Source organism: Dermacentor variabilis, chromosome 3 (assembly GCF_050947875.1).
Source record: "Dermacentor variabilis isolate Ectoservices chromosome 3, ASM5094787v1, whole genome shotgun sequence".
Taxonomy (NCBI): domain Eukaryota; kingdom Metazoa; phylum Arthropoda; class Arachnida; order Ixodida; family Ixodidae; genus Dermacentor; species Dermacentor variabilis.
Genome location: NC_134570.1, coordinates 232,810,741 through 232,822,504, shown reverse-complemented (window position 1 = coordinate 232,822,504; position 11,764 = coordinate 232,810,741). Strand labels below are relative to the sequence as shown.

The 11,764-nt window shown below is 45.7% G+C and overlaps 1 protein-coding gene and 1 pseudogene across 2 annotated transcripts in view; one reads left to right on the top strand and one right to left on the bottom strand.

Annotated features, from left to right (window-relative positions):
• Positions 1–330: 330 nt before the first annotated feature.
• LOC142576705 (uncharacterized) overlaps positions 331–11,764 on the bottom strand; it is a 111,367-nt gene continuing 99,933 nt past the window's right edge. Inside the window, exon 5 of one of the 2 annotated variants that reach the window (XM_075686959.1) lies at positions 331–833. In XM_075686959.1, coding sequence (XP_075543074.1) covers positions 552–833 — 282 coding nt within the window. In that variant the 3' untranslated portion in view covers positions 331–551. The remainder of the gene's footprint in view (positions 834–11,764) is intronic. The other variant, XM_075686958.1, reaches the window with a different exon arrangement.
• Positions 8,149–10,967, top strand: LOC142573865 (uncharacterized; annotated as a pseudogene).

Sequence of the window (11,764 nt, the reverse complement as noted above, 5' to 3'; positions counted from 1 at the left end):
AAAAATTCTTTCTAGACACAGATGACAAACCACGCGGGAAATTATCGAGGCTTTCCACATAAAAAGATTAGGAGACACTTGCGTCAGTCATGCTTCGTTGTCTCTGTTAGATTGCGAATTTCAGTACCTTCGCAATACGTGTAATAATCTGAAATAATTTTTTTTCTTTGACTTCCATACCCCCTGATATGTTTCACTGATCCTTTTACCTTGTCATGTTCTTATGCTACGGTTTTTGCAATCGCCTATACATATGTTCTTCGTTTCAATAAAAATTTAGTTCAGAGTTAGCGCTCGTCCTGTCTGCTCCTTTCTGTGTCCGTGTTTCACTTCGCGCTAGAAGCCAAAATCATGTTACCCATTACAAATTGAGTCGAACATTTTCAAATACGAATGAAAAGGAGATGCATACATAAGTAAATATTTTTGAATATGAGCTATTTCTATCAACTGATAGCAAGCTCATCGGTATGACGCCTGAACTCTGTCACAACTAAGATTCTCTCTCAGCAGCTGGGAATTAAGTCAACATCAACTGTCCTGACAGACTCTCAACCCGTACACAACATCTCCGTGTTGGGTTTCACTGCTTTAGTGTTTATTTTGGTTTGGATGAGGGACATCTGCATCTCGGCGCCAGCCAACACTGTTTTTTGAGCTCGAGCTCCTTCAAAGAGGCGGCGCGGCATGCGATCCTTTTCCGTTAATTCCTCAGTGCATCGGTCCTTTCTGTTTTCATCCTCCTTCTGCCATGCTTTCACCCAATGGATCAGTTGAAGCATCCTCTTGGTCAGTTGTACAGTTAACGTCGGATTTTTCGGACTCCCTAGGGGCTGCAAAAACATCCGAAATAAATGAATGCATGTCTTTACTTGCTTTTAAGGGCTAAAATTGCCACAGACACGTCCGAAAAAGCTCTTAAGGCCTGCCAGTACACTTAATAGGCATATCGGTGTTCGTACTGTGACAGGAGACGGGGGTGCACGCGTGTATAATTAAGGAATACATGCGGTGTCCCGAGACAATTGCCCCCTTCCCACACTTGTTAGGCTTCACTGCCTAACAATGCTGTACCGAGGCGAAGCTAACTTTCGGAAACTGGCATTACGCAACGCGCTGTTCTCTGCGAGCTTCGAAGCCAATCGCGATGATTACAAAGGCGGAGTCGGTGCCATTGCTGACAGCGGCGAATTCTTTCAATGAAAAACACGGCGCCGCAGGGCAAGAAGCTTAATAGCGAACGTAGAAGCAGTTAGGCCTAACGTCGCCGCGGTGGTGGCTACGGCTGCCAGCGGATTTGCGTGCGAGTGTGCCGATTCGAGGCGGCGAGATAATCAAAATGGCGGCGGTAGTGGCTTTGATTAGTGGCATTTCAGACCTGCAGTGAGGGCAATATACATTGACTATATGGAGTACGTGGTGGTGCCGCAAAGCCGTGCGAATTATCGGGTATGTCTGAAAAATCGGGCGTCTGGAAAATCTTCTCTGGCAATACATCGCGCCGATGACACGGCGTCAATGACGATTCGTTGCGATTCCTCTGTTACTGGAGCCAGCATTAACACGACTTTCGTTCCCTTTCAATAAAGTTACAGCTAATTTTCTCTGATAGAAGCACAAATTCCCCGAGTTTTCCCAGAGAATTCCCGGTTTTTCCGGTTGGTAGACACCCTGCTACTTCTCATGGCCATAAACTAGAAGAAAGGGGGTTAACCGAGGGGCCCGATTTTTATTAGTCATATCACAAGAAGCCAACAAACACTGACACCAAGGACAACAAAGGGGAACCCACAATCTTCGCGCAAAGGTTGTGGGTTCGGTTCCCACCTGCGGCAAGTTGTTTCTTCATCCACTTTAATTTCCATTAATTTATCGTTTCATTATTTCATTTATTAAGCACAAGTAATTACCTCTATGTTGTCCTTGATGTCAGTGTTTGTTGGCTTCTTATGATATTCTCATGGCCATGTAACTTAAGTGGGAGGGGGGAAATCAAAACTAACTTCAATTTTTTTGCTGCAGAATGTGAAATTTTTATTGAGGCATTGAAAATGATAATCAATAGACAAAGTTTCATATGAATATTTGCAGTAGTTCTTATTTTATAAAATATACATGTTCCTCACTCGTGGAATGCCTAGCATTAGTGATAAAACATGCTAGACCGCTCAAATCAAAAATCGATGCTTTCCCAGATGCGCACTTGAAGTCAATACAGCGGCATAATTTCCTTTTTATTTCTTCACTATCAGGACTGTCTTGCCCTAAAGTATACATTCTAGAGATTACAGTAAAGCAAATGAGGTAAAAATCAACACAACCTTTGTCCTGCCACGCTTTCCATAAACCCTGGCAGGCACAAAGAATAAAGGGTTGAGAAAACGGACTTCAAAAATGTTTTAGAAGCAGTTTAAAAGCACTGGGGTTATAAAACTTGGTGGCATATTGTCACTGGACGCCTTTCTGCACCTCTGTTGCTTATCTTGATGGGCTTTAGAAGCTTTCTTCATTCGCTGGTGGTCTTTTTCAGCAGCCCTCAGGAGGGCAAGGGCATCAGGCTGGATGCCTAGTGTAGCACACATTACACTGTATGCTTGCAAGCTGCCCAAATTGTACTTGCAATGGTCTCATGGATTGCTGCCTCCACAGTGAAAAGTGATGCATGCTGGTATTTTTATAACACCGACCAGATGACGGAGTACAGGCTGTCTTAGCAACATTTTGTGTCCTGCCACTTTGGACACTGTGCCAGCAACTGTGGGTCTGAAAGCTGCTGGTACACAGGCAGCAGTGCTTCTGCAACTTGGCTGGCGATTTTGTATTTGTGAGGTGGCTGTGGGACCCCTTCTGTCCCTCAAAGGTTACCAAAGCAGCTTGAGAAGCGGAAGACTGCACAGTGAGCAATGAAACAAAAAAATGTTAGGCGTAACTTAAGAGACAGGAAGACAGTGGCGGGGATTAGAGAGCAAATGAGGGTAGCCAACATTTAAGTTGACATACGGTGACATATTGTGACATATTGACGTTGGTGCAGCGGTGGCGTAGAGGTAGAACATCCGCCTCGCGTGCAAGAGGACCGTGGTTCGAATCCCGGTGCCGCGCAATTTTCCACCGGATTAAAAACAATTTAAGAAAAGCGCGTGTTGATAAAATTGCATAAACAGGCCTGGAGTGTGGCTTGATTCCGGTGACCAGAACCGGTAATGCAGTCCCTCACCAGAGCAAGATTGGTCACCCTGGTGCAATACTTGGCCACAACTTCCCATGTGAACACAACAATCAAACCCCGGCCCTCAGTCCCCCAGCAGATGTGAAGCAACTGACCACGGCGGTGGTCAGACCTGCGACGCAGCAGAGGGTGCCAAGAATCCCTGGCCGCCATTGGAATCTGAACCTGGCAACGTGTAACGCTAGAACGTTATCTCGCGAGGCAAGTCTAGCAGTGCTATTGGAGAAATTAGAGGGCAGTAAACAGGATATAATAGGACTCAGTGAAGTTAGGAGGACGACAGAAGCATATACAGTGCTGAAAAGCGGGCACGTCCTGTGCTACCGGGGTTTAGCGGAGAGACGAGAACTAGGAGTCGGATTCATGGTTAATAAGGTTATAGTTAGTAACATAGAGGAATTCTATAGCATTTACTAGAGGGTGGCAGGTCTTGTTGTGAAACTTAATATGAGGTACAAATTGAAGGTCATACAGGTCTACGCCCCTACATCCAGTCATGATGCCCAGGAAGTCGAAAGCTTCTATGAAGACGTGGAATCGGCAATGTTTAAAGTCAAAACACGATACTGATGGGCGACTTCAATGCCAGGGTAGGCAAGAAGCAGGCTGGAGGGAAGTCAGTGGGGGAATATGGCATAGGCTCTAGGAATAGCAGGGGAGAGCTATTAGTAGAGTTTGCAGAACAGAATAATATGCGGGTAATGAATACCTTCTTCCGCAAGCGGGATAGCCGAAAGTGGACGTGGAGGAGCCCGAATGGCGAGACTAGAAATGAAATAGACCTTATACTCCGCGCTCACCCTGGCATTATACAACATGTGGACGTGCTCGGCAAGGTGCGCTGCAGTGACCATAGGATGGTAAGCACTCGAATTAGCCTAGACTTGAGGAGGGAACGGAAGAAACTGGTACATAAGAAGCCGATCAATGAGTTAGCGGTAAGAGGGAAAATAGAGGAATTCTGGATCAAGCTACAGAACAGGTATTCGGCTTTAACTCAGGAAGAGGACCTTAGTGTTGAAACAATGAATGCCAATCTTACGGGCATCATTAAGGAGTGTGCAATAGAAGTCAGTGGTAACTCCGTTAGACAGGATACCAGTAAGCTATCGCAGGAGACGAAATATCTGATCAAGAAACGCCAATGTATACAAGCCTCTAACCCTACAGCTAGAATAGAACTGGCAGAACTTTCGAAGTTCATCAACAAGCTTAAGACAGCTGACATAAGGAAGTATAATATGGATCGAATTGAACATGCTCTCAGGAACGGAGGAAGCCTAAAAGCATTGAAGAAGAAACTAGGAATAGGCAAGAACCAGATGTATGCGTTAAGAGACAAACCCGGCAATATCATTACTAATATGGATGAGATCGTTCGAGTGGCTGAGGAGTTCTATAGAGATTTATACAGTACCAGTGGCACCCACGACGATAATGAAAGAAAGAATAGTCTAGAGGAATTAGAAATCCCACAAGTAACGCCGGAAGAAGTAAAGAAAGCCTTGGGAGCTATGCAAAGGGGGAAGGCAGCTGCTGCAGCTGGGGAGGATCAGGTAACAGCAGATTTGTTGAAGGATGACGGGCAGATAGTTCTGGAAAAACTGGCCACCCTGTATACGCAATGCCTCATGACTTCAAGTGTACGGAATCTTGGAAGAACGCTAAGATAATCCTATTTTATAAGAAAGGGGACGCCAAAGACTTGAAAAATTATAGACCGATCAGCATACTGTCCGTTGCCTACAATGTATTTACTAAGGTAATTGCAAATAGAATCAAGAACACCTTAGACTTCCGTTAACCAAAGGACCAGGCAGGATTCCGTAAAGGCTACTCAATAGACCATATTCACACTATCAATCAGGTGATAGAGAAATGTGCAGAATATAACCAACCCTTATATATATATATATAGCTTTCATTGATTACGAGAAAGCGTTTGATTCAGTAGAAACCTCAGCAGTCATGGAGGCATTACGGAATCAGGGTGTAGACGAGTCGTATGTAAAAATACTGAAATATATCTATAGCGGCTATACAGCCATCGTAGTCCTCCATAAAGAAAGCAACAAAATCCCAATAAAGAAAGGCGTCAGGCAGGGAGATACGATCTCTCCAATGCTATTCACAGCGTGTTTGCAGGAGGTATTCAGAGACCTGGACTGGGAAGAATTGAGAATAAGAGTTAATGGAGAATACCTTAGTAACTTGCGATTTGCTGATGATATTGCCTTGCTTAGTAACTCAGGGAACTAACTGCAATGCATGCTCACTGACCTGGAGAGGCAAAGCCGAAGGGTGGGTCTAAAAATTAATCTGCAGAAAACTAAAGTAATGTTTAACAGTCTCAGAAGAGAACAGCAGTTTACGATAGGTAGTGAGGCACTGGAAGTGGTAAGGGAATACATCTACTTAGGACAGGTAGTGACTGCAGATCCGGATCATGAAACTGAAATAATCAGAAGAATAAGAATGGGCTGGGGTGCGTTTGGCAGGCATTCTCAGATCATGAACAGCAGGTTACCATTATCCCTCAAGAGAAAAGTGTATAACAGCTTTGTCTTACCAGTACTCACGTACGGGGCAGAAACCTGGAGGCTTACGAAAAAGGTTCTACTTAAATTGAGGACGATGCAACGAGCTATGGAAAGAAGAATGATAGGTGTAACGTTAAGGTATAATAAAAGAGCAGATTGGGTTAGGGAACAAATACGAGTTGATGACATCTTAGTTGAAATCAAGAAAAAGAAATGGGCATGGGCAGGACATGTAATGAGGAGGGAAGATAACCGATGGTCATTAAGGGTTACGGAATGGATTCCACGGGAAGGGAAGCATAGCAGGGGGCGGCAGAAAGTTAGGTGAACGGATGAGATTAAGAAGTTTGCAGGGACGACATGGCCACTATTAGTACATGACAGGGGTAGTTGAAGAAGTATGGGAGAGGCATTTGCCCTGCAGTAGGCGAAACCAGGCTGATGATGATGGAGGACAAAAATGGAGCTGGGCAGGCTACATAATGCATTGGACAGGTAACCGGTGGAAATTTGCAGGCATAACTTAGAATCAGCTAGCACAAGACAGGGGTAATTGTAGACTGCCAGAAGAGGCCTTTGACCTGCAGTGGACATAAAAATAGGCTGGTGATGATTACATGGTGTCCCCTCTGCCATCTGATGTTTGTACCATGATGTTAGAATAGGCTAGTAGATGAAACGACGCCCCACCTCTGCCATGCAGCCGCCATGTGGAAGCCAGAGACTTGCTTTTATTTTTTTCTACCAGGTTGTGCTAGGTGCCATGAGGCTTTCAATGCCTAACCAAGTAAGCTGCGTCATTTACAAAGCTTCACATGTGATGACTGTTGGAAGTCTTTGAGTTGCGCTTGTGTTTTATTGCTGCTGACCGTACTTCTCCCTCTGATTTTGGTGTAAGTAGTACATCGAATGCATATTAAATGGGTAATTCGAGCATGGAGAAAGTGTCCCTTTTCGCTTCTCCGAAGGAAGAGGACCGCTTGAAAGTTTGGTGACTCGCTATTCCACGGAAGGATTGTGAGTTGCAAGCAACAGATTTCATTTGTGAAAAACATTCTGATGCGCGATTTGTCACCAAATTGTGGGGAGCGCTATACAAAGGACACATTCTTGTAAGTGTGCCGAAGAGGGCTGCTTTGGCAAAAGACGCCATCCAAACAATATTTCCAGGCTGCCCGAGCCACTTGACTAAGACTGTGAAGAAAAGAAAACCACACGCGCCCTCCTTCCCACCAAGAAATGCTGTGTTACTGATGCAGATGCATCAAGCTCTCTACTGCTGCTGTTATGGAGTTGGATACCAACCTCTCGAGAATTGCCAAATCTTCCTGTGGCACCATCGCCTTCTGCAGCACCGAGGCAGGTGTAGACTCAGGTACAGGTGATCTCTAGACAAACACGAATCTATCACTTGAGCACATCATAAAGTAGACATCAACGGGCAGAAAACAGTGGTGTTTTCAGAAATGCACGTGTCTAGTGCTGCAAAAGTGGCCCCGAAGGCAATGTTTTGTGCTGCAGGTGTGGCTGCGGGTGTTGAAGAATACAGCTACAATGCAGCTACCATTAGTCACGTATACCCAGGAAAAGGTGTCAGCTTTGATGAGGCACAAAATATTAGCATAACTTTTTTGGGTAGGCGAACAAAAGAGCAACTCGGATTTCATGGTATTATCGGTAGCATTGCAGATCTTGATTCATTTACGCATCGGAGGGCCTAGCTCTAAGGAATATCTGAATGCTCAAGATGCCAGTGCCTTTGTTGACATAGCAAGCCAGTGGAGACACAATCAATGTGTCCTACTGCTCAAGACTGATGCAGCTATTTGCCAACAATACCAGTGTCTCCAAACTACACCATGGCTGCATGAGAAGCTTAGGCTGGACAAGGCAAATCAACGCGGCCTCTGCAATATTTTCAATTGGCCAGAGCTCAGAAGAATGATGTGATGTCTTTTGAAGAGCACAGTATGCATCGAAGAGGTCTGTTAAGTCCTTTTGGGAAATGTGATCAACAATGTTGGAAGAGTGCCTTGATGTTGTACAAGCTCGGCAGTTTGAACATTCCTAAAGGTTAAGCAACTGTTACTAAGGGATGTGCAGCAGCTGCAAAGTGTGCCAGCAAGAAGAACCAGCGCTACAGAAAAGAGTGGCTCCTACTTTGCCTACTCTTGCACATTCATAGCCCATCAGGTCACTCCTTCCTATGCGAGAACATTTTGCACATTCTATGTTTGTCAACAGTGAGAAATTACCTCTCAATGGTACATGTTAAGTGTGGTTTTGGGTTTTTTTTTAGTGCATTAACAGGAAAAGCTTTCAACAAAATCTAGAACTGGTACAGCGCAACATAGAAAGGAAGAAACAAGCCGAGCCGGTCAGATAAAGGAACATAGCGCTGCTTCCAACTGGTTTATTGGCAAGTTGCACGAAATATGTGTTGTGTCATCACCTCTTAGAACCTGTAGTGGCACTCTGACGTCACTGAAGTCTTGAATTGTGTATCTTAGATAGAGAGCATGTGCCTGTGTGTGTGTGTCTGTGATGTCACTGATTAGTAGCTCTGTACAGCTATATAAGACGGCCACGTAAGTGCCTTGTGGTTCTTTTCCGTTGTATTGCAAGTAGCAATAAACATGTGTTCTGGCAAGTAGGCTGCTGCGTACTTGAAGGCAGAACAGTGGCGACGAGGATGGGATTCTTATAGCGGACGATAATCGGGCCATGGCTGAAGCGCTGGTTGCGGCTCTAGCAGTTTGGGAACAGCAGGCGTCTAGGCGGACTACCACAGCATGGCTTCCTTCGGCCGCTTCGAGCCGTTCATGGAGGAGGGAGACAAAGACTTCGAATCTTATGTGGAACGCTTTGAACACTACATCCGTGCCACCTAGGTCAGCGACGACTTGAAGGTATCCGCTATTGTGACGGCCATTAGAAAACGGGCCTACCGCACATTGAAGAATTTGTTGGCCCCAGTGAAGCCCGAAGCCAAAACATATGACGAACTGGTCGGGGCTCTCAAAGGGCACTATATTCACCGAAGCCCTTGGTGATAGCGGAAAGATTCCGGTTCAATCGTAGGTCGCAGCAAGAAAACGAACCAGTTGCTACATTTGCATTAGAACTGAAAAGGTTGGCTGCATCCTGTGAGTTCGGGCAATTCCTGGATGACGCTTTACGGAATCGGTTCGTGGCCGGACTGAGATACGAAACAGCACAAGCCGAGCTCCTCAAGAAGAGTACCCTGACGTTCCAAGCTGCTTATGACCTTGCCAAAATCGGGGAACTCGCTCGCACCGAAAATAGGAAGATTCACCCTAAAGACCTCAGCGAGGTGAACCTGGTCCAGCAACCCCAACAAAGAAAACCCGAGGCCACCGCATGGACAAGACGGGCAGTGAGCAAGAACACGGAGCGGCAAGCCGAATCAACTGACTGTTTCCGTTGCAGATCAACGCATACCGCCGCAACCTGCCCCTTTCGCAAATATTGATGCCGTGCCTGCAAAAAGGTGGGACACCTGGCAAGGGTCTGCAGAACCACGCCACGTTCGTTACACGCCCTTGAAGAGAGCACTGGTTTAGAAGGCTCCGGTGACTCGGACAGTATAAGTGGTGAGGACGATATTTTGCTGAGCCATATTTTTTCATGTAACAGTAATGACGGTGGCTACATTGTGAAAGTTAGGGTGGCAGGTAGGAATGTCAAAATGCAAGTTGACACAGGAGCATCTGTGTCTATCGTACCAGAAAAGATGTACCGGCAATATTGGTCTGATTTACCTCTAGAAAGTTGTAGCTTACGGCTAAAAACATACGGAGGTGTCCCGCCGGCAATTACAGACAAGTTGACGGTGCGCGTAGAGCACAATGGCCAAACAGCAACCTTGCCTTTAATTGTAGTCCAAACACCACAAATGTGTGACACTTTGTTGTTGGGACGCAATTGGCTAGAGGCTTTGAAGCTGGATTGGACGAGCATGTGCAATATCGGTCTTGATAAATCAGCCGCAGTCATCAAAAATTTTTCGGAAGTGTTTGAGCCAGCACTAGGACTGATAGCTGACACATCGGCGAACTTAGTGCTAAAAGACAGCAGTATACCTGTTTTCTGTAAGCATCGACCTGTGCCATTTGCACTCAGGGACGCCGTAGCACAGGAATTGCATTCACTAGTGGAATCGGGAGTACTGGTGCCTGTACAGCAAAGCGATTGGGCTACGCCCCTAGTAGTCGTACCCAAGGCTAACAACAAAGTTTGCATATGCGGAGACTACAAAGTGACTGTAAACCATTGTCTGAGAACCGATTATTACCCTTTGCCAACGTTGGAAGATGTTTTTGTCACGCTGCACGGATGCAAATGTTTTACTGTTCTTGACCTTTCTACAGCGTACCAACAGTTGCAGCTGCACCCTGATTCGCAACCTTTGGTCACTGTGAACACCCACCTAGGCCTTTTCGATACACTCATATGCCGTACGGAATAACAAGTGCTCCGTCTATTTTCCAAGCCGTGATGGATGACACGTTAAAGGGTTTAGACAGAGTTTCATGTTATCTTGATGATGTGTTAATAGCAGGAGAAACAATGGAAGAATGCTATACAGTCGAAGTTGTGCTGACACGGTTCAAGGAATGGGGTGTAAAATTGCGGAAGGAGAAATGCAAGTTTTCTGCGAAGGCTGTGACCTATTTGGGTCACGTGATTGATGACAGAGGAATCCGTCCTTCAGAAGACAAGGTGCACGCTATCAAAGAAGCACCAACGCAAGAACGAGCTACGCGCCTACTTAGGCTTGTTAAATTTCTATGGGAAATTTGTGTCGAACATGTCAGCGCAGCTTAAACCATTATATGACTTGCTGGCTGAGAATGTTAAGTGGAAATGGATGGCTTCCGCAGAAAAAACCTTCAAAGCATCCAAGGCTGCTGAGTGTGTCCGTACTCGCCTACTATGACCATTCCAAGGAACTAGGGCTAGTTTGCGAAGCGTCTTCGTATGGTTTAGGCGCAGTCCTTTTTCACAAGGAAGGATCTGAAGAAAGACCAATCGCTTTTGCGTCTAAGACTCTGACTAAAACGGTGCAGGCATACGCCCATATTGAAAAAGCTCTGGCTGTTGTGTACGGGCTAAAGAAGTTTCACAAGTACCTTTCGGGAGGAAATTTGGGATCTACTCCGACCATCAACCCTTAGTGGGGCTATCAGGACACGATAAGCCAATTCCTGCTATGTCGGCAGCACGCATTTTTCTATGCTGGACGAGCTCCCGCTCTCGGCAGAAGACATTAGAGGGGCAACAAGCAAAGACAGTTTAAGTTATCAAAGGTGTTGTTTTACACGCAGGTCGGCTGGCCTTCAAAAGTGTCTGATGATGCTTTGGTGCCATATTTTATGCAACGAAGTGAGCTTTCTGTTGACAGAGAATGCATGACGTGGGGAAATCGAGTGATAGTGCCAATGTTTCTTTGCGGAAAAGTGCTATCGTTGTTGCATGAAGGCCATCCTGGAATGGCACGTATGAAAATGCTGTCTAGAGGCCACATGTGGTGGCCCCGCCTAAAAAGGCATTGAACAAACAGTGAAAGAATGTGTCGCATGCCAGTTGACCCAAAATGCGGCACCCAAAGTTTCTGTAATGTCATGGGGAGTGTCTAGGCGCCGGTGGGAGCGTGTGCACTTAGATTTTGCTCATCGTGACCAGCATTGGTTTCTAACTAGTGCTAGTTGACTCCTATTCAAAGTGGGTTGAAGTGTTGGTCATGAAGTCAACTAGTAGTGAAAAGACAATAAAGAAGCTGCGCAGTGTTTTCCGCGTACGGGTTACCGGAAGAACTAACAGACAATGACCCGCAGTTTACATCAGCACTTTTCGAGACATTCATGAGACAGAATGGCATTCGGCACACTAAATCGCCTCCTTATCACCCAGTATCGAATGGCAGGGCGGAGCATTGTGTACAGACTTTTAAAAAAATATATTTTTAAGCAGG